General features: G+C 31.5%; 1 protein-coding gene across 3 annotated transcripts; it reads left to right on the top strand.

The window, feature by feature from the left end:
• Positions 1 to 1115: 1115 nt before the first annotated feature.
• Positions 1116 to 22228, top strand: LOC115891544 (mitochondrial glutamate carrier 1-like). Of its 3 annotated transcripts, none has more exons than XM_030912033.1 (8): positions 1116 to 1299; positions 2170 to 2208; positions 8367 to 8501; positions 10050 to 10199; positions 10253 to 10386; positions 14798 to 14983; positions 17158 to 17314; positions 21763 to 22228. In XM_030912033.1, the coding sequence occupies exons 2-8, from the start codon at positions 2183 to 2185 to the stop codon at positions 21905 to 21907; spliced, it is 933 nt and encodes a 310-aa protein (XP_030767893.1). In that variant the 5' UTR covers positions 1116 to 1299; positions 2170 to 2182; the 3' UTR covers positions 21908 to 22228. The 3 variants fall into 3 exon arrangements, with proteins under 3 accessions (XP_030767893.1, XP_030767894.1, XP_030767892.1); XM_030912034.1 differs by lacking the exon at positions 1116 to 1299 and adding an exon at positions 1305 to 1414; XM_030912032.1 differs by lacking the exon at positions 1116 to 1299 and adding an exon at positions 1309 to 1473.
• Positions 22229 to 23869: the final 1641 nt, after the last annotated feature.

The following is a 23869-nucleotide window of genomic DNA, read 5'->3' on the forward strand; positions in this document are numbered from 1 at the left end:
TATCTAAATAATAAAATGGTAATTTTTTATAAGTTATTTATTTTTTTCCGGGCGGACCTCTACATAATAGGTCCACCGCATCGTTAATTCCGGCCGAAAAAGTAGCATTATAGGCCCATTACAAGCCAGAAGTGCAAGTGAAAATGTTTGTATTTTGGAGTCAAGCGGCTGCACGGTTTCCATGGTAACGTGACGTCAGCCTAGCGGCAGATGTAAATCCCCCCGCCCCGAAATTTATTATCGGAGACCGATGTGAATGAGTTTTTGGGCAGTTCTCTTCGTCTTCCTTTTGTTCAGAAAATACGTGACGGGCGGCGGGTGACGTTGGCGCTTAATCCATTTATGCTAATATTCGACTACTTCGACGAGTAATTAACCATGTAAAGAGTGTAAAGTTGTTGTTGATTATTTATTGTTGTTTGTTATTGGTTTTTGTTGATTTAACTTGTTAATTTTTGCTGTTTGTTTTGTTGTTGTGTTTTAAAACTGTTTTGTGTATGTGTATGTGTTAAAAAATGAACCCAATTAAAAAATGAACCCCATATATTCTGGCATCTACAACAATGTCGAAGAATGCTTCGGAAAATGAAATGCTTCGGAAATCAGGCAAGGTTTAGATATTTGCAAAGCAATCCCCATATATTAAGTCCCATTGTAAAAAAAAGAAAAATATTCAGGGTATCAATGGATCAATGGTAACATTTTTAGAGCGTCCGCAAACGGGTCGTCTGGCTTTTGAAGCGGAAACGTCTCGAACTCCAAGCGATTCTCCCCCCCCCCCTGTCCATTTCTGTAATAAAATAGTGTGCCTAGTTAATGTGAACCGGTTTTTAAAAATCGATAATTTTATATTTTTTTTTAAATTCTATAGAACTTAATAAAATACAAAAAAAACATATAATATAATAAAAATTCTCTAATTTATAAAATAGGAAATTGTAGTTTGTGGAGTTATCTGAATTTGTCTATTTATTCACTTACCCCCGTATATTGACGATCTGTCTGCCATCTGTTACTGAGTAGTTCAACCAAACTATTTTGAATGCTTTCCAGACAGTCCCCTTTTTACGACGGTCCAATGTCAAACCGACGTACTTAAAATTCAGTTAAATGTTAAATGTCAGTAGCTCAGATTTGCAGCCGTATTTCGTTCCCTTTTTGTGTTATTGGACTTTAGGGGGATTGTTAAAGCATGCACGTTGTAATCTTAAATCGATAAGTGAACTGGGAGCAGTACAAAACTGAAACGAACACACGTAAAATCCTATCGAGCGAATGTTTCTCACAATCAGCTGGCAGGTATGCAAAATTCATTACTGGGAATATGAGTGGAATTCCGATTGAATTCAGTTTATGAATTCAGTGACGCTAAAACAACGGAGTGAAGCTCGTTTGTCCGGTCAGGCTTTTTAAAGTAGGCAGTAGAATATTGTTTTTTTTTCATAATAAAGTGTTGGGTTAATTTAAGACAAGGTAAATAGATTTTTTTCATTCTAAAACAGAATCCTGGAGGTCATTTGTTTGATCAATAAAGCTATGAAAAAAAATTATTTAGGGCTTTTGATCAATTACGTTAATCCTTATTTAATAATTTTTAGTTATTTGCAAATTATTTTAATAATTAGGTATTGTTTTATACATAAAATATCTATATTTAAATTGATATTGATTTTGTTACAATTTATTTTTTTCTTAAATTTACCTAATTAAAAATCTTTTGGGGATTTTCTCACTAAATCTTTTAATTGGATTATCAAATTTTTACTGTTTAATTTAATCTTGTGATTTAGATAAGCTTAGATTAATAAAAATGTCATGGGGATTTTATATCTATTTTAAAATTGTTAATCATTCTAAAATTAAATTTTTATGTATTATTTTTATGGAATAAATAGAACTATTGATGTTGAAAGGGTGAGAAAAATAACTTACATATTTAAATTTTCATAAATATTATCTTTAAATCGGTTGTGCCACACTCTTCTTATTGATAACCCTTTGGCAGTTAATTGTTAATGTTTATCTAACAGTATTATGATAATGTCTACATTTTGTCCACACTTTTGATATAAGGCTAATTTTAATTTTTATATTCGTTTATTAATGAAACAAGTAATTTATTTTTGACCTACATGAATTAACGCTAAAATTAATTTGTTTTTTTTACAGGGAAATTATACATATGGCAGAAAAACAATCTTCATTTTCGTAAGTAGAATTATTATAAGTACGTATAACTTATTTTCTGTTTTTTTATTAAGCGATTTTGAGTCATCACACAACTTATTAGATATCTGTACAGGTACATAATATAGTTGGAAATAAGCTTGGAAATTGGCCAAAATTACCGCGAATTATATTTATACGTCACTTAGGATTATTTTAATTGCCAGTCATTTTGAGTCGGACATACGATTATTATGTTTTGAAAACAATTAGGACGTACATGCTTCCAATGTTTACAATTTATTTATAGAATTGTATTACTTAATAATAATTGAAAACGTATCAGTTATTTGCTTCGATTTTTTAAAATTTTAAATCCTTAAAAAAAATAAAGAATTATGGAATATTAAAATAAAATGTAGATATTTATTGAATGCATTTTTAATCTCATTAAAAATAAGTTTTAAAATACAATTAATCCTGAGAGTGTTTTAGAGAGAATTAATTTATCTTATAAACAATCCGACTGAGATGTGAGAATATAATGCAACTAAATGCACAAAAGATAAAGCTATCTAGTTATCAGACACTTCATTGAGTAACTATTGTTACCAAAAAAATATCCTTTCATAGGTACTCATAGATAAGGAGATATGTTTAGAGTATGATTTATCTACACTTTGTTTACAGTGGCACACACGGGATAGTTTTTCGGGTTATTTCACTGTTATTGATTTATTATGTAGGATATGATCGTAAGCAATCAACTTTTTAACTATATGTACCATACGATCGAAAAAAAAACTGCGTCGGAATCGGCTAGGGAATGACAATTGATGAAAATTTTGGCGAGGTCAAGCTTAGAGTACATAGTGAGGCATTTCGATGCGATGCATCGTGGCGAGCATTGCATCGAGATGCCCCACTATGTTTGTACGCTTAGACGTTATTTACTTGACCCCGTCCCCGTACTCTTCTTTATTTTTAAATACAGGGTGAAATATTTTCAGGGCTGGTAGATCTCGATAAAAGAAACATATTTTCTCTTTACCATTTTTTAGATAAGTCCAAAATAACCGAGTTATTTCAGTTTGAAAATTTAAAAAATTATTCTTATCACCGTTTCTGTATTTGCATCCTTTTGGTATTACTTCAGTAGAGACAACAAATAAACATTAGCATTTTATACAGGGTGTCCGGAAATTAATACAACAAAATTTGGTCATAGATTCTTGAAAACACAATAGGTGACGTATTTTTTATTTTTGGCGAGTGGCCTCCCTTTTTACAGCCCCCTGAATTTCACTCGTAAAAAGAGTTTTTTTTTAATATCTCAGGGCCCTGTTGGTCGAAAATCACTAAATTTATTACACGTTGTTTTACGTGTAATGACATTTTTTGATGCTATTAACTTTTTTTATTTTCATCATTGGCGTCCATACGGTATTTAAACTAAACATTATTGAAGAAAAAAATGGTGCGCCACTGTCTTTTTTTTAATAAAAATTATTTTTAAAATCTACATTAAATTTGGAACAAATTTGATGTCTTGACTTTTTTTGGTACGTAAAAAAAAACAGTGGCGTACCATTTTTTTCTTCAATAATATTTAGTTGTATTTAAACTAAATATAGTAGAGACGCCACTGATGAAAGTAAAAAAAAGTTAATAGCATATCAAAAAATGTCATTTTATGGTAAAACAACGTGTGAATTAAAACAACGACTGTGTATTAAAAAATCTTATATCATGTCAGGTATCTATATACGGGTTCTGTAGTTAGTACACTTATGTACCTACATTTATGTGTGGTATTCTTCCAATAAGAATTTAAGAGTAACTGTAGACTATGGAGTATGTTAGTAGTTGTTAATTGTAACAATAAGCAAGTTCATACTTTTAAAAGAATATACACGTATTTTAAGTATACCAAGGTTCTTGATTTTTTATTATTATTTCATTTTAAAATTATATCTAAGTTTTAAATATTAATATTGCATTAAAGGTTCTTTTATTATAAAAAGATATAATTAATATTGCATGAAAAACAACAAAATTAAAATATTTTTATAAAAATTATGTTAACAGGTCATTTTCCTGGTGAAAAAGTAAAAAAGTATTTTTATTGTGTTGGAATATCTCCCAATCCTCTTGCCCTAAGTACCTATCAAAGTATTTTTATACGCCGACTCCAAAAAATGCTTTGTAATAACATGGGATAGTTTTAAGTACTATGTTTAAAAAACTGTAATTTTATCCTCTGTATTATCTGAATTCGAAATCTGTCTGAGAATGAGATAATTAATAATAATAACCAGGGAGCGCCATTTTACCAAATTTTGCTAGTCAAACCAGACAGCTCTAAGCCCGTTTCTTGCTGCAAACTGAAGGCAAGGTAGCTCCAATAACGTTGTCATATACCTATATATTTTATATGGAAACACTTGATTATTGCAGGGTAGGAGAGACCAATTTTTTTTAGGGTAACTTAGTAAAAATAACATTTTCGTAAAAAAATATGGTGGTGGCTGTCTCACCTGCCTGGTTATTGCAGCCACCCCCTCAATTGTTTACTTTTTATCATAAGATGCCCGCTTAATCATAAAACTCGATAATAATTATTATATTGTATATTGGCTACTTCTTTGAAAATTAATTCAGGAAATATAAAAAAGTATATTATAAAAAAAGTATTTCGTAAATTAGACTTTTTTTTACATCGAGGGGCAAACCGCTGACAAAAATGGTATACAACAAATACCAATTTTGGGAAAAAAGTACCAAAAATACCAAATTATTTCCAAAAAAATACCAAATTAGAACCAAAAATACCAAAATAGTATTATTCTTTTTAGTATCTAAAGAATTTAAAATATTTGGAGCTTTAGGGCCTATTCATGTTAAACTAAGATAATTTGGTCAGAAAAACATATAAAAAGTCATTTTATCGGATCCATTAACATCGATACTTCAAAAATTTATAAAATAAAAACTAGACATAAAAAGTAATTGAATTTTTTGTTATTTGCGCTATTTGTTACTTATAAACTCAAAAATGTAATTATATGCACAAGAAAAATAAGAAATTCTAACGAGATCTATATTATGTTTCCATGATGCGAGTTCTTTAATTTCTTGACATTTTTTCGTATAAAAAAACCATTTTTATGCATTGAAAAATTGCAAGCTGGGCAATTAATATCGGGTAAAAATAACCTATTTTTCAAACAGGCCAGCAACCTAACCTCGAAACACAAGTAATTATTCTTAAGTATGTATATTACGAGGTAATATTTTATTGTTAAGTAGGTACTTACCTTAGACACTAAATATAAAAACTTTAAAATACATCATATAAAATAGGTCAACACCAAGAATTTTTGATTGTGTAAAAAGCGCGAAGGCGGCTCATTTTCAATGTAAATGGGCAAGAACATAGGGCCGGAAATGATGCAATCAGCTTCCCGGCCCGGCCGTCGCCACGTGCGTCTAATCCACATCCACCGTTGCCAGATGTCCAACAAAATACCTGTTTAATACCAGTTTAATACCAGATAAAACCAGCTTATTACCAAATAATACCAGTTTATTACCAAATAATATCCAATTAGTACCAAAAATACCAAATTAGTACCAAAAAAATACAAGTATTACCAAGTGCTTGTACAATAAATACCACCAGCGCCAGCGGTTTGTCCCTCGTTTTACAATAAACAATGCAACTGATTATATCATTAATAAAATACTGCTATGTCAGATGAGATATATATTTTTATTCATTTTGACTGAATAATGTATCAATTTTGGATAAAATTTAGATATTTACAAAACACGGCGGACCGGTTATTCGAATTTGGATTGAAATGTTTAAACATCACAGATTCTTTCTAGTAGAATGTATTAAAATTAATGGTATTGGTATTTAATATTTCAACCTCGATTTCAACAGTTTTGAGTATTGTTTTTCTCTTATTTAACTACAATATGCGTAATTATACAGATATTGTCTAATTACAATATTCTACCCCGATTAAGTTTATAATTTTTCGTTTTTGTATTAATTTATCCCGGGGAGTTACCTACCTATAATTGTAGCTTATTGGTGTTATTTGTAATTATGCCGCTTATTTGTGTTATTGTTATTTTTTTCTTATTTGTGTCTTTCTTTTCTATATTTAGGTTTTTGTTTCTTTTTGTTCTATAAATACTTATTAAGGATTGAAATGGAAGAACAGGGCCTCTCATCCTAAACTTGTCCTTTTCCAAATGGAGTTATTGGTATTAATTTACGTTATTTTTTCGGAATTATATAATTTACTCCATTTCTATACCGTTTAAACGTTTTTTTATATGTGTCAGTATGTTTCGATGCTCTTTTTTGGGCAGATGAAATAATTTAAAAAATCAAATAAATATCTAATATCTCGATATAATTAAATTTATTTATTAAGCATATTTGTTTTCTGATATCTATAACATATTACTGTACCGTCTGAATAAACGGAACGGGCATTACAGAAATTGCATGACATATGAGTGGCTACTATGTGGTTGTTATTCGATTATTCGGCATATATCTGTACAAAATAGTACGAGTATTAAATTAAACTCATAAAGGATACCTTTAGACAAATATTTATTATACAGGGTGCTACAAATTCGAGGTACGAGCATTGGTATCTCGGAAACCGTAAGAGATACGAAGATGGTTAAATTGGGGCAAAGTTGCGCTTTAGGATGTTCACCAAGATGCCATCAAAAAAGTTTTAAAAATTTCAAGGATTGCTGAGTTTTTCGGAAAAAAACGGATTTTTCTGAAAATCAATTTTATTTTCTCCTGCCGTTACTTTTTAGAAAATCAAAAAACGAATTGCACATTCTCATGGCTACTTTATCAGGGCTATCTGATAGTGTTTTTAGATTTTCAAATTAGCTGATAATTTGTGAGATACAGAGGCCAACTTATTTTTTTTAAATACGGACCTGCATTTTTTATTTGAATTTTTGAAAGAACTCGATCTCCTGAGTACAATGATATGGCACACTTGATACTTTTCTTTGTTTTAGGTACCTTAACAATAACAAAACTATTTAATTATTATTTAAAATAATTTCAAGTCCCACTCTTGTTTTTTAAATTATTTAATCTGATTATATTCATCGCAACAATATGGATCAGCGCTAATTAACATTGAATCGAGCCAATTGAAAGATTCAAACAAATAATACCCAGGTCAGCAATTTAAAAATATTATGTATAACTTTTTTTATTTTGATTTTGAAATCTCAGTGTACGATCTAATAATATGCATAATATTAATCGTAGTTATTATAAATAAATCAACTTCTGCAAACTAGTAATGCTCTACATGTTCGAAAGGGTTACCACCGTCCCTAATGCACAAATTAATGTATTTTTCGTTCAATCTTATTTATAGCTCTTAGAACATATCTTCTTCTTATACTTCCGAATGCATTCTCTACTCTTTATTGTAATGTTGAAATGTATTGTCACTTTTAAAAATTACGTCAAGGAATGCCCAATAATTTTATATTATTTTTTATGATTCAGTTGCATTTGATTATCTGTATTCAATGTTTTACTCCACGTCATTGCTAAGTTTGAAAGCTTACCAATATTGTAACGATGAATAGATTAAATATTTAAAAAAAACAGAGCCGGACTTGAAATAAGTTTAATTAAATTGTGTTCAAATGTTCGAAACAAAAAAATATTAAGTGTGGCATATCATTGTACTCAGGAGACCGAGTTCTTTCAAAATCTGAAATAAAAAATGCAGGTCCGTATTTAAATAAATTAAGTTGACCTCTGTATCTCACAAATTATGAGCTAATTTGAAAATCTAAAAACACTATCAGATAGCCCTAATAAAGTAGCCGTGATAATGTGCAATTAGTTTTTTGGATTTTCTAAAAAGTAACGCCAGGAAAAAATAAAATTGATTTTCAAAAAAATCCGTCTTTTCCAAAAAACTCAGCAATCCTTGAAATTAAATTTTTTTTTGATGGTATCTTGGTGAACATTCTAAAGCGCAACTTTGTCCCAATTTAACCATCTTCTTATCTCTTACGGTTTCCGAGATACCAATGCTCGTACCTCGAATTTGTAGTACCCTGTATACTTACCATAGCGCTTTTTAGTGATTGCATTTCATTCATCCAAAACCGGTCATTTACAGGCTCCTTCCAAAAATTGTCAACGGTGGTATAGCAGGCATTATAGGCGTCACATGTGTATTTCCCCTAGATTTGGTCAAAACCCGGTTACAGAATCAACAAATCGGTCCAAATGGCGAGAAAATGTATGATAGCATGTAAGTAATGTTTATGTATTTTATAAGGCAGGTTCACTTCTAATAAATCTGTGTATATCGCCACTGCAAAGGATACTAAGTGAATTTAAGTGATATTTTCAAAAGTCCATAACTCGGAAACAGTTGGTTTTTGTGTATCTCTATTTTTGTGTCTATTTTTTTGTTATATATATAGTTTTGTCTCTATTTTGTGTATCTCTATTTTTGCTTAGAATTGAAGGAGGATTTGAGATATGCAATAATATACAGAGGGTTCCATTTAAAAAAAAATGATTTGCCACGACTTTATGACCGACCCTGTATACTTAAATTTATTACTCGCAAATAGACATTTAAAAACCCTATAACTTTTATACTTACTAAATTTTTGCCTTATCGTATATTTTACCCAATAATCGACCGTTTCCATACATATCAGCGACCCTGTATTTGTTAAAAACTAAACCCAATGGTATTTTACCGAAATTAAATTATTTCTATACCGAGTGCGTCTCACCCCTATAACTTTTTTATTTTTTCAGATAAGAAAACGAGATTTTGTATGTTAGTATATTATGACATAAATTGGGATTGATTGACGCATTCAATTGTTTTTGGTCACTTCCCGTTTCACCGGAAATGACTACAACTTTTGATTTTTAAATGGTACTCCCAGTATATTTTTACTTTATTCGATAGAAAATGATATTCTGAATAGAATAACGTATCATATGTCAACTTGTGACATTCTCGCTTAATAAAAAATTGTATTCTAAATTGCAATCTAGAGTGCCATGGCTATGTTAAAAACACTAATTCTTAATCAAGGAGCCTTGGAAAAATAGATTTGATCGTCTAATGTTTTTAGTCTCTTGTCACACACTTGATATTTCGAGTCAAAATTTCGTTACGAACCGCAAGTTATAATTTCAAATAAACCATATGCGAAAATGTCAAAAGTTGACATATTGTTATGGATTCCGTGGGTCCACTAATTTAAACTCACGATAAAATACTTAACGAATTTATTTTTTTCTCACTCTGTACTCACAACTTATACTATTTACAACACAATTTACGCAACTACTATTACTCTAACAGTACTGGCACCTTCGCCAATTAATTCACAATTTAAATCGCGGTATTATCAAACTTCAAACTGTCAACTGCCAAAGCGCGGGCCTTTATATACCCCCTGGCGAGTGTTTCTCGAACGTTCTAAAGAATTCTGTAATTTTCTTTTATACTCTGGCGTTTCCTCAACGTTGCGGTTATGTAGCAGTAATGCAGTTATGCAATCAGTAATACAGTTTTGCGCTACATACACCTTGACAATATGATATATCATTCTATTCAGAGTGACATTTTCTATCGAATAAAGTAAAAAAATACCGAGGGTGCCATTTAAAAATCAAAAGTTGTAGTCATTTCCGGGAAGCAGGAAGTGCCCAAAAACAATTGAATACGTCAATCAACCCTAATTTATGTCATACACCAAATCTTGTTTTTTTTAAACTGAAAATACTGATACTCAAATATTTTGCAGTTAATTTTTCTTATTATATACAGGGTGGATGCATTTCGAAAGGTATACAAACAAGAGGGATTTCTCGGAATGTACAGGGGATCGGCCGTCAACATTCTACTAATCACTCCAGAAAAAGCCATTAAATTAGCCGCGAACGATTTCTTCAGATACCATTTGCAAACCAGAGATAAGTAAGTAGCGATAACTACAACTGCAGTGGCGTTTTATAGTGGGTTTATTTTAGAACGTTGCCTATTTTTCGTCAGATGGTGGCGGGTGGTTTGGCGGGACTATGCCAAATTATTATAACTACGCCAATGGAATTGCTAAAAATCCAGATGCAGGACGCTGGTAGGGTTGCAGCCCAAGCTCTCTTAGGTAGGAATTTTTTTTTCTTTGTTATGAAATCTGTATAGGAAACAGCTAACGACTATTTTCGTTGTATATCTTCTTTTGGAACTGTTCTTCGAATGAATTACGACCCAGCGAAAATAATCAAATTTGGTATTTTTTACATAAATAAAAGTAGCCAAATTAAACAACAGGACTGGGCTTACTTAAAATTAATTTAAAAATATTTTCCCTCTATTTTATTTCAATTTTTATATAAATTGTTTCTTTTAAATACTGTTAAAAAAAACAGGGTGTCCCAGAAATAAGTGCAAGTATTTTAACTGGTAGTATATTTCGGCCTCAGAAACACGCCTATGAGTTTTTTTGCAAAAAAAAAAATAAATTTGGAATTTTTTGAAAAAAAATTTGGAAATTCTTAAAATGAAATCCAGAAGATGAAAGAAAATCCAGAAAAGTTCCAGTGGGTCTCAAAATTTAAGCAAAAAAGCATTTTTTGTTTAAATTTTCAAAGTAAAATAACTCGGTTATTTTGAACTTATGGTAATTTGGACTTATGGAAAAATGGTAAAGAAAAAAAAAATGTTTCTTTTGACCAGATCTACCACTTGCACTTATTTCTGGGTAGAGATTTAACGATTGGGAAAAAACGGGAAAAATTGGGAAAAAACACGGTTTTTACCGTTTTTTTCACATTGGCAAAAAACGGAAAAATTGAAAAACCACAAATTATATTTATAGAAGAACAAATAAACGTAAATTAACACATTCTTGTAGGGTCAATAGTCAAAATCAAATAAAATTTTTCTTCTTATAATATAAAAATAACTTTGGTTTCAAGTTTTTAAACAAAATAAATGTAAAAAAATATTAAAAATCAAACTTAAATTATCATTTCAAAAAACAGAAACATTATTTAGCAAAAAAACTAAGTGGAAGATCTTCCTCCGTGTCCGATCCTGAGTCTTCGGCTTCTGAGTAAGCATCGGCATCTGAATCTGCCTCCACATTACCCTCTTCTTCATCTTGAATTAAATCCACAACGTTTTCAGACTGTTCTAAAAGCGGAAATGGTCTGGGATTATACATATATTTGCCAGTTTCATATAGATTTAAGCACATTAAACTAGATTGAATAGCAACCATTTTGAAATTTATCCTGTGTCAATCTATTTCTTGTGTTAGTATGTATAAAAACATATAAGGACCAATTTCTTTCTGAAGAGGTAGAGGATGGAGGCCCATTTAAAATCCGGGAGGCAATTTTCATAAGCGGCTGTGATGTACACAAACCTTTCCACCATATAACTGGATTAGTACTGGTGGCACTTTTCCATAATGAATCTCGACTGAAAAATCCTGTTTCTGTCCTGAAGTGGAGCAGATTAGCCACAACTTCTCCTACATCTATATTTGACAGACCTGCCATTTGGGAAATGAAATCTATTGCTATCATATCACTTCGTCATCATTTAATTGTTTTCCTTTAAAACGAGGATCAAGAAGATTTGCAGCATAATGAATTGGCTTACAACAAAATTTGAAACGGTTTTCTAAATATTCCAATAATTTTTCCTTAAAATTACCTTTCTCCGATTCCACTATTGTATTCTTAATGTAGTTAAATATATACACCACATCTCTGATAACAGAGAACTATCTGATGTTTGAGAGGCGTTCTGTGATGTTCAGTTCTTGGATTATGGATTATTTGGTTCGCCGGGCAGTCCAGGGATTTCTGAGCATTCGTCGCCAACAGTACATCTCAGTTGCGTCAATTTTTTTTTAATTTCTGACTGTCTCATCGTCCAGGACTCGGAGCCATACATTAATATAGGAAATATTAGGCAGTGTTTATTGCAAAAAACGATGTACCATAATCATACAAATCGGATTACAAATTCAAAAGTTATGAAACATCAAACTTAATCAAAATTTTAGGGTGGAGGAATTTTGTGCCGGTGAGATTATTTACTAAAGAGCAATACTATAGTAGAAATAATTGTTTTTCATATATTAATCATAATCACATATTATTGCTAAATTTGTTAGATATGTAAGTCATGTGACCGATTTTACAAGCAATTTTTTGTATATTTAAAGCAAGTCCTAAAAACTATAAATATAAATAAGCTTTGTGGGTGGTCTGTACAAAACAGTTTTTTTAAATCTAAAATCGTTAATTGTATTTTTCCATCTCTATATCAAATACTATTTATTAATTGTGTCAACTAATTTATCAACGGCCAATGATATTGCATATTCCTCAAATCTTTTCAACATTATAAGATATCTAGTTCGGTTGGCCAATCACCTTTTTAGTTACTTAATACTATTTAGTATCTTTATAACAATTTTTAATACTATTAACTTTGCTCTCGATAAGAAAAAATCTTCTGAACTCGATTGTGTTTTTGATTTGCAAAATTATTAACATCTGGCTAAATAATATAACGTTTTTTTCTCAAATAACGGAGATTTTAAAATAGCTGTAACTTTATTTCAAAAAATACTTCTTGTTATTTTTTAATTATTTTTTATTAGGTATTTAATAAAACTGTTATTTAAATTTCTGCTTGCCCTGAAACTATTTTTAATGAATTGCAGAAGAATTTTATTATTTTTTCCAAGCCAACTCTGACACCGTTTTTATTTCGATCGTAAGGTACCCTTTGACTACTTTTTTTCTCAGCCACTCACTAGTCACTTACGTCTATGTATTATTTACTAGTTGAAACCTGGCGCACCCGCCACGACATCAGGAAAAAATACTTTTTATTTTTTTTTAATTAAATGAAAAACAAAAAATCCGGCGACGGCAGTTTTTAGAAGAGCCAATTAGCTAGCTTTTAATAAAAAAGCAACTTTCTAGAGCAAGTCGTTACTTCAGTAGAGACGACACAGATAAACATTAGCATTTTATATATGTAGATACGTAAGCCTTCATATTGTTACGTTATTTATACGTAAGCCTTCATAATGTTACTCATTTTAATTTTTTTAATATTTTTTTACACAAGAAAGTCTATTTTAAATTATACTAAAATTTAATTACAAAGATAATTTTGTGTCCCACATTTCTAAAATTAAAATGAGTGACATGTCGTGTGTCAATGATATTAAATGAAAAAATAGTCTAATTGGGTCTAATTAGTGTAAACACGCTGATGCCAAAAATAAATATTGTTTTATTACATAACGTAATTGGTTATGTACATAAAAACTTAGGATATTGAACTTCAGTATAAAACTATATTATAATTTACTAATTAGTGTAATTTTTAATGAAACTATATTTTTTTGTAATTAAAACATTTAAAAAATTTCTCAGTTTTGAAAAATACATAGTGAAAACCGTAAATATTATACTTATATCTAACTTATATTAGACAAGGTAAAAATCTAGTACAGATCAAAAATAAATTGTATTAAAATTCTTATAAACCATAAAGTTCGGCGGCAAGTTTTGGGAAACATTAGTTGCTATTTTTAGGTCAGCCACTAAAAAAGTTAAAATACATTTGTCCTACATTAAAACAATAATTTAAAAATAACAAAGGAAACGTAAAATAAATTATTATTACAGAAGAAAAAAAAATTGAGAAAACATCATATAATCGGTTGACAGGCGTTACAGTGGCGTTTGAAATGACTGTCGATGAATTGATAGAAATATAATATATTGATATTGATGATGAATTTCTATCAGGTCTATCAGCTACATGTAACTTACAAGTCTAAATTCATTTAAAACTTATTTAAAACTATTTTTAAAAAACAAATTTGTATCGGACAACTTTTTACTTTTTTTAATTAAATCGAATTAAATATTGATTTGTGGCAAATCATGTCAGTTGTGATATACACTTATACAGAGTCATTCAAATTATCACACTGTGTGTAATGTGTGTACCGGGTGGGCAACTAAGAATGGACGCCGGCTGTATCTCAGAAACAGATCGTATAATTTTGGGAAAAAAAATTGTAATAAGTAAATCGGCCAAGAGAAATAGCTGTAAATTATTTTCAAGTCCTAACCTTCCTCCACCACTTATATTTAATGAGATGAGCTAGCAAAACACGCTATATAAAAAAATTACAGATTTCTCGATGATTTTAATAGCAATATTTAAAATACCTGCATATTTTTGATAAAAATCCTGTTTTCTGAATGGCTATCAGAGATGCGCCCCCTAGCGGACATTTTTCGAACTTAAAAATAATTTCCAGCGATTTCTCGTGGCCGGTTTACTTATTAGAATTTTTTTCCAAACTTATACGATAAATAGTTTCTGAGATACAGCCGGCGTCCATTCTTAGTTGGCCACCCGGTACATAGAAAGACGAACAAAAATAACGGTAATAAATAAATCTTCACGAATACCATATTTATAAAAGTGGTAACAGTAAGTTATTATATATTTTTTTTAAATTCTAGTTGGAAAGACTGTTCAAAAGACATCAGCCACCGAACTGGCCATAGGCCTCTTCAGACTGCATGGCATCTTGGGCTTGTACAAAGGCATTGGTGCTACCATGTTACGGGACGTTTCGTTTTCTGTGATATACTTCCCTTTGTTTGCAACTCTTAATGATCTGGGGCCTAGGAAGAGTGACGGATCAGGTAAATAATTAATTATATAATAGGGTAGAAAATACAGGGTGAGTCTTAAATAAGTGCAAATATTTTCATTGCTGGTAGATCTCGTAGATTTTTCAGATAAGTCCAAAATAACCGAGTTATTTAAGTTTGAAAATTTGAAAAAAATAGCTATTATATATTATATAGAAAGTATTTGCATCCTTTTTATTGCCGTAACCATAGAGTAAAGCCGTAACTATGGTAATATCCAATGACAAATAACACCCGAGAGCAAATTGCATATACATATCAAATATATACTGATTATCGCCTATCCCTGCAATGTGTTGGAGTTGAAGCCGAGTTAGAGACAACTAGATAACCGGTTCATGTATATTTCACATAAGTTAATCTGTTAGGCAGATACTGGCGCAACAGCGCAACTCCAAAATTCCGAATATCGATTAGCCCTTACTCTGAGGATTAGCCAATTGTCGAACGGGAACGCAAACGAAAGCCGTACGAAGTTGGACGGAGACGTACGACTGAACTGGTGCTAGCGTCTAGTCTCTTATTGGTGTGGTGATCCGATCGATAATTCAAAATCCAGTCTTGCGCACTACGCTTGAGCACCGCTAACTGAGCGACTTATGCAAATTCCTTCAGAAGATTTATATACCCATTTCACCGGCTTGCTTTACAGAATGCAGTTTGGAGTCGATATACTTTAGTTAATATATATATATATATATATATATATATATATAGCAAATTGTGACGATGTCACCAAACAGTGCCGTGGCACATATTTTTCTTAACCTAGCTGTTTGCCTAGAGATATTTATATTTTTTGAGAATCTGGACTAGCTTCAAGTAAAAATACGAGAGGCTTTCCAAACTATTAGCCCTAACATGTTAGCCAATGTCAGACGGGGATTTTACGACAGCCTAGGCTTCTGTCTAGCACAAGAAGATGGTCTTTTTGAACACTTGTTATAACTTTTTTTATTTATTTACGTCGTAAATATAAAATTTTTTACTCAATAGTTTTATACAGGTACGGACGAAAAGTTGTTACTCTTCAAACCAGGGTGGCGGCCCCTATAAGTAGGAGTCATATTGACATCAAAATCACATTTCTCAGGTGAAAAAACTCTCAGATACCAATTTTCATCCAAATATTGACGCTACTTCGGAAATTATTAGGAAAAAATCTCGAAATAAAAATGAAACTTCTACACCCGGTATCTCCGAAACTAAGCGTTTTAGGACTTACATTTCTACGAACTTTTTCACTTATTTTTATCTGCAGAATATGTTGCCGAAGTTTCCGGAATACAGTTCGGACCACTCTATATTTTGTTACTACCCTATGTTTTGTTATATAGTTTAGTTTGTTTTAATGTTATGTAATTATAGATCATCCTCACTGAAGTCAGAGTCATCAGAATTTCCAACTGAAATTAGCAGAAATTCTGATGCCTTCTCCAAGAGATTTTCAACATTCCACATTTTTACTCCTGTTTTATGACGTAGTTTATGACATTATCGACATATTCATAACTTCTCCCACATCTTTTAACTTAAACGTTGTGTCATTCCAAGCTACAAATCCTTTCATTTCTGCCCATGTACCTTCGATGGGATTTAATTTACAATGACAACAGATGCTGTAGTTGGCAACAGAAGCGCATTTATTCCACGTACTTTAACTGTCATTGTACTATTTGTACCAGCTCCTTTTTCAACATTCCGTTTTCAAATGAAATAGGCTGCGTCCTTTCCTGGAAGGGATTTTCAAACCAGTCGGTAATCCTTCTAAAAACTCTTCACGAGAACTCTGTCTTGCCAGATATTCTTAACAAAATGTCCTTCATCTAGGCAGAAGATTTGGTTAGGTTTTCCTTCTATGCGATATTTACGAATGTCTCTTAGATATAATGCCTTCTCCAAAAAATATCTTGTTTGTCAGTGAGTACAAACGAACAATTTTTTTTTCTGCAATCTATTGTGGGCTTAAGGACAAAACAATTTATTTTATTATATAAAAAAGTCGGCTGATGGAATTTGTAAAAGTTTTAGCCCCTATGGTTTATGAAGTTTTATGGCCCCAGCCCTTCTCGCTGCGCTCTCGGGCATTTTGAAAGTGATTAGATTCGTAAATAATTATTAAATTTTGAATATACCATGGATTGATTAATGATATTTCATTTTAGGGGAAGCAGTTTTTTGGTGCTCTTTTCTGGCAGGATGTGCGGCAGGATCGACAGCAGCACTCGCAGTTAATCCTTTCGACGTCGTGAAAACAAGACTTCAAGCCCTTAAAAAGGCCGAAGGGGAAAGATCTTATACGGGTATCGGAAACGCTTTTGTGTAAGTATCGCCCTTTGAAACATCATAACACCTTATCACTGAGTGTGCCTCAACTATTCGTGCCATCACTTGTCCTATTTTGGGGTAAATGTAAACATATTTTTTAAATAAGGTAATAATGAACCAAGAAACTATACAAGTTCGTTTTTAGTTGGGTTATAAGTTTATCAATGTGTTTAATTGTTTACAATTTTTCCCATGGAGAACAAAATAAAACATTTTGTTATAAAGACAAATTATTTATTACTGTTTCATCAAAAGTGTACAAAAAATATTAAAGTTTTTCAAAAACATCTATATCGAAAACGAATATATTATCTTCCTTCCTACAAACCTAACCAATGCATTTTTAACGTTTCTCTTTTTTTGGGTCTTTTTCATATCTGTCTTGGAGCTTATCAGTGTTAACACGTGTTTACTATTACCCCAAAATCAAGTTTACAATTGCCCCGCAATCCTATTTTACTGAGGCATTTGTAAACACCTCTATACTTCATTTCCCGTAAAAGTTAATCTCAAATTGTAACATGCATTTTACTAATACAGCACTAAATGAAATCACTAAGTATATAAATTACCTATATTAACTTATTCACAAATTGAAATTTTTAAACAAAATTTCGCTAAGGTATAAAACGTTTTACAAGTTTTAAAGCAGCTCTCCAACAAATGTTTTTGTACCATAAACAAATAGTACTAGAAACTCTTAATCGAGTCAATACACATCATAGATGTGGGCGCCACTGTAGCCAGTCGACTTATTCCCTACCCGCCAAATTCAAAAGTTATTGGACCTGTTTACAATTGCCCCTGTTTACCATTACCCCAACTAGCCTTACTTCAAAATATTGTGGAAAAAAATATATAAAACTGAAAAAATCTAATAGAGTTATTTTATTAAAAACGATTCCAGTATGTGTTAATATAAAACAAGCAAGGATGTATTTAAAAAAAACACCGCATTGGTACAGTGAATATCGCTTATAACGATATCGGATTTTACGACATATCGGTTATATACTGTCCTCCATTCGCGAACTTCGAGTTCCGGGCTTTACGCCCTGGGGCTACTCGAGAACGGTTCTGAAAGGAGCGGTGCGCGATAGCCTGGTGCCTCCATATGGCGCGGAACAGTTCTGGAACTTTATGACTCAATTGAATGGAGTGAGAGTATCGCGTTCTTGAACAGTTCAGAGCTGCTCAACGGCGTGAAAGGAGGACAGCGATAGCGACGACATATTAAGGTCCCGACTGAGTTCTATGCTAAATGCATTGAAGGCGTGTTGCCTATAACGACTGCGCATATAACGACGCACTTATATAGCGACCAATAATTTAACTTAAATTGGTCCAAGTAATCGGTTATAACAACGAGCTATACTCATATATAATAGAGTATAACTAGTTGTTAAAGTTGGACTTAATAGACAGCTATGTTGTGTGAAGTAACGTCAGACGTATCACAGCCACCTAAAAAAATATATTAAATTTTAACAAATAATAAAGATCTACTGACACCAAATCATAAAAATGAAAATATCTGGGAAAATCTTTGTTTGTGGGTTGTGGGGTAGGCAACAGTATTTTGAAGAGAGGTGAATTGCCCGTTCAATATCGGAATAATATACTGGGTGTTGCATTTAAAATAAAAGGGTAACTTGCTTTTAAACGTGACTAATGTTCAATATTAATTTTCTCTCATCCTGTATAATTTTTTGGTCAAGTTTTAATTTGATTTAAAGTACACTAGTTATTTTAACTACATATTAAGCTATACCGGCTAAATTCCAATTTAGGTAACTTTAAAGGTTGTCGCCCACTAGACCGCGGCGCGACGCGGCGGCGCCATGTGGAAATTTCTTTTGTCTGCTTGCCATGTATTTAAATGGACCAACGCACATTAGAGCGCGCAGCGCAGAAGCGCGCCGCAGGATTTCCGTCAAGAAATCGGAAGACTTCTCTAGCAACTTTTTTCCGTCTCCGCGTTTCGGCGCGTTGCAGTGTGCGTACTCACAAGGGAAATAATTTTGCATTCGAGTCTTTTCAGTTGGCTTTTTGACTAGGAACTAGTGATATGTATCAATGGCAGAATTGTATTTTTAAAGGTAAATTAGGCAAATCGATTTTCATAAAGGAATATGATATTTTTTTAGTCTTCCCTCACTAGAGACAGATGGACGAAATGCCTTTCTATCAAAGATTTAATATAATTGAGGGGTGTCGAGGCAAAACTCGCAATCTCCACTTTTTAACAAAGTGACAATCTCCAATTTTTAAATTCTAATTACCTAAATATATAAAAAAGATCAGGGTTTTTTTGACCACATAACTAATACACATCAGAATAAATAAGAATTATCAAAAATACCCTGATCGCATTGTCTCTTCTGAAAAAATATGATGAGTAGATATACCCGGTGTTTTTTCTTCTAAAACCCTCAATTGAGGAGTGCGTAAAATGTTTCCTTTATATTTTGTAATACTGAAAAAATGATTTTGTCTTTTTATTAAATCTGGAAAAGATGGTAAAATTCTCCAAACTTCTTTCTTTTTTGTTAATCGTATGAGTCCAAACTTTTTTCCTCGCCCCCTCTTCCTCTTCCTCTGTTGGAAGAGCACAAAAAATACGCTTTCGTCCGTACTTGAACTCATTGCTTTAAAAACTAAACTACAGTAAGTAAAAACACTTCGACTATAACTAAATAGCGTTGCCGCGTTTCAAAAAGCGCGCTATAGTGGGCGCAGTCCCTTCGCAGCCGGAAAAATTCTCTTCCCAGTGCCGCGCCGCCTCAGCGGTCTAGTGGGCGACAACCTTTATTGTAATTTAAAAATTGTTCTTTATTTTTAGAAAATGTCAAATATCTCAAAAACCTTACATTTTAGTCATACAGGGTCCGGCAATAGTGCGTCGGGCATCTGTAGCTCCCAGAATAAAAAACTTGAGAATTTTGTTTAGGTGCAAACCTAAAGTATGTACCAGGATGTATTTCAGGAAAATATTTTAACTTCTATAGGGTGGCTCAAAAAAGTGTGAGTGGACCTGAATTATTTTTTTAAATGGAACACCCTGTATATTATTGTATTTTTGGCTTCCTTTCAGATCACTTTACATAACCATAAGATATGAATAAATATATTTCGATAGTATCAGAGATATTAAAAAATAAATCAAAAATGTATATTTTTCAGCCCTTCTAAAAAAAATTATTAAAAATACAAGAACTGTTTTGAAATCAAAACTATATTAGGTATTTGCTTTAGATGGTCTGTTCTTACTTTTGCTATATTATATGGTAATCGTAAAATCATACAGGATGTTCAATATTCTACGCCAAACTTTCTAAAATATAAATATTTTCTTTGTTTTTTAAATGGAACACCCTGTATATTATTTTTTATTAGACGGAGAATTAAAAAATGAACATTTTTTAATTTTAGAGTATTTCAAAATTTTAATGGTTTCGCAGATACACGCAGTACTATTTCATATGGCGCTTTCAATGATAAAATACGAGAGAAAAATCATTGGGTGGCTTTGATAAAAATTTACTGTGGAAAATGCCATATGAAATATAAAACTGCAAATATCTGCGAAACCGTTAAAAATTTTGAAATACTCTAAATACAAAAAATGTTCATTTTTTAATTCTCCGTCTATTGATAAAATAATATACAGGGTGTTCCATTGAAAAAAACGAAGAAAAATTGTTTTATATTTTAGAAAGTTTGGTGTAGAATTTTGAACATCCTGTATAATTTACGATTTACATATTTATAGCAAAAATAAGTGCAGACTATCTAAAGTAATACCTAATATAGTTTTGATTTCAGAACAGTTCCTGTATTTTTAATAATTTTTAAGAAGGGCTGAAAAATTTTTGATTTATTTTTAATATCTCTGAAACTATCGAAATATATTTATTCATATCTTAGGGTTATGTAAAGTGATCTGAAGGAAGCCAAAATGCAATAATATACAGGGTGTTCATTTAAAAAAATCATCCGTTCACACTTTTTGAGCCACCCTATAGAAGTTAAAATATTTTCCTGAAATACATCCTGGTACATACTTTAGGTTTGCACTTAAACAAAATTCTCAAGTTTTTTATTCTAGGAGCTACAGATGCCCGACGCACTATTGCCGGACCCTGTATATTTCTCTAATAAAACTTACCTTTATTTTTCTCCCAGAATCCGAAAATCAATTAATATATTAGGTGTTCCATTACAAATCTGAAGTTGTCTCTGAAACTGAAATCTGTCAATTCTAAACTGTGAAGTTAGACAATAGTTAGACAAAAACAATGCTGTCCTTGTCTAGGCGGCCATACTTGTCGTGAGGAGAATGACAGGAATGACACTAATGACTGTTTCCAATTTTCCTATTTCACTGTCACCCCCCTGTATATATCTACTTTAGTTTTGACTTGTCTCTTTTTTTAATGTAGAAACATTTTGAAGTATGAAGGGCCAACTGCATTCTTCAAAGGAGGAGCATGTCGTATGATCGTCATCGCCCCATTGTTTGGAATAGCACAAACCGTTTACTATCTAGGCGTAGCAGAACGACTACTTGGTATTCAAAGAGGTTAAAAATTAAAATAGTACAAAATAAAAAAAAATCATTTTACGTTGTGTTTTAAATTAGAATACTTGTTTTTCTATTATTTTAGTTCGTTCTAGAACTACTTAGGCTACCACGCTCCTATCAAAAATCGAATAAACATAATGTATTACAAGTTTAAATATTAGTTTTAACAATTTTTGTTTACATTTACATGACATTTGAGCTAGATTTTTATATTCATATTTTGTGTTAATGGAAACACACCCAAAAGTTATAGCGTAAAAAACTTTTTGTGATATTTTATGTTTAAAAAGACAATTTTAATAATTAATTATGGTTAGTTCCAGTATTATAATTTTTTTTTTATTTTTTAAAAAATCGTATACTATGTTGTGAACTTTAAGTATTCTTTTTTGTCGTTTTATATTATTGTGTTTTTTTACAAAATCATTAAAACTAAACAAGAAAAATATTTATCATAGATGTTATAAATGTATTTAAATACTTGCAGTATTTCAAATACTTAATTAAATATGGCTTAAACTGTGTTAGACTAGAATGTGATTGCGAATGAACTATTGTGAGACAATAATTTATTTGTTTCCTATTTAACAAATATTTTCACGGTTAATCTGTACAACGTCAGACAAAAATGTTGATTATTATATAAAGAATATTAAATAACTATCTTTATTTTTGAGTAATTTAAATAAGTTTAGTTCTTTAATTCCTATATAAACGTTTTTACATCTTTGATAAATCTTGGAGCATCTTAATAGACAAGTTACAAGCACTTTTTGTAATTTGTAAGTGATTTAATAGCTTACTTCGGGTTTCTCTTATTACCGATTCTGAACCGTCCTAGAACTGTGATGCGTATGCGCAGAAGGAAATATGAAGACATTATTTCATTTGCGCATGCGCTGAAGAGTTCTAGAACGGTTTAGAATCGGTAATAACAAGAACCCGAACAAAGCTATTATAACAAATCAAAGTTGGTGTATCTATTTTGTCTGATGTTTGTATATGATTCTTATCCTTAAATCTACTGAACACTAGGTAAGTCTAATAAATTTATTGCGTTACTCATTGTCTTAAGAATTATGATTCATGACAGCAATTGATATTAAAACGGAATCGTCAGAAATAATAAGATTTTTATAGTTAATAATGAAAGGGTAGGTTGTCAATTATATACGTATTTTCAGGTAAACAAATTATTTAAAAAAAAAGTTGAACATTTTTTGTTAATCTTCATGTTAAAAATTTAGATGCTGAATAAAATAAAATATGATTCAATTATGTGTTTCTTTTCTTGTTCAATTCTACATAATATGAAAAATATAAAAACACAATCAAGATATAGATATCAAGTGTACAGGTGATAAAAAGTAGCTACCTCAATACGCTATTTCAGTTTCTAATAAAATTATGAATAGGAAAACCTTTTCTAAGATAATGTGGATAATATGAAGACATTGGAGCTTTACCGCGCTTTTGTGGCCCATTGATAGCAGCGTAAACGTCACATTTCTTGCACCAAGCCCTTTGCAGTTCACCCAATAGAACTGTTCTCGCAGTTTGCCAAGTGTCTTTGTAACACCAAGATGTCCACCGCTGGTTCCATTGTGAACTTCCTCCAAGACTTCCGAGATCCTCTTCTTTAGAATGACGATCTGTCTTCTCTCTTCTTGTCCCTCTGGTCTCTCGATCACACGGCGAAGCAATCCGTTATCTATTACCAAGGAATTCCACAGGGCCCAGTACAACTTCACGTTTGGCGAATATCTACAAACATCCTCCCACACGTTGGTCTTTGGTCTGCGTTTTTCCAGTTAATTGCTAAACCTAATTCTGGGTCACTGGTTTGGTCATTTGCAAGATCTTCGGGTTGCCAAATATCATTAATTGCAGTTGTTCTTAGGAGTTTCGCTTCTTTTGTCTTCTGCTCGGGAACAATGCTTACAGTCCTTAGCGCAAGGTATTCT

The sequence above is a fragment of the Sitophilus oryzae genome, unplaced genomic scaffold, assembly GCF_002938485.1.
Source record: "Sitophilus oryzae breed Bouriz unplaced genomic scaffold, Soryzae_2.0 scaffold_1184_pilon_pilon, whole genome shotgun sequence".
In the NCBI taxonomy this organism is placed as follows: Eukaryota; Metazoa; Arthropoda; class Insecta; order Coleoptera; family Curculionidae; genus Sitophilus; species Sitophilus oryzae.

What these genes read in the sequence shown, in the direction of transcription:
- LOC115891544 (XM_030912033.1), top strand. Translation starts at nt 2,183, where the DNA reads ATGGCAGAAAAACAATCTTCATTTTC. An exon ending in GAGAAAATGTATGATAGCAT is followed by an intron (nt 8,502 to 10,049) that starts GTAAGTAATGTT and finishes TATTATATACAG; the next exon opens with GGTGGATGCATTTCGAAAGG. An exon ending in GGTATCGGAAACGCTTTTGT is followed by an intron (nt 17,315 to 21,762) that starts GTAAGTATCGCC and finishes TTTTTAATGTAG; the next exon opens with AAACATTTTGAAGTATGAAG.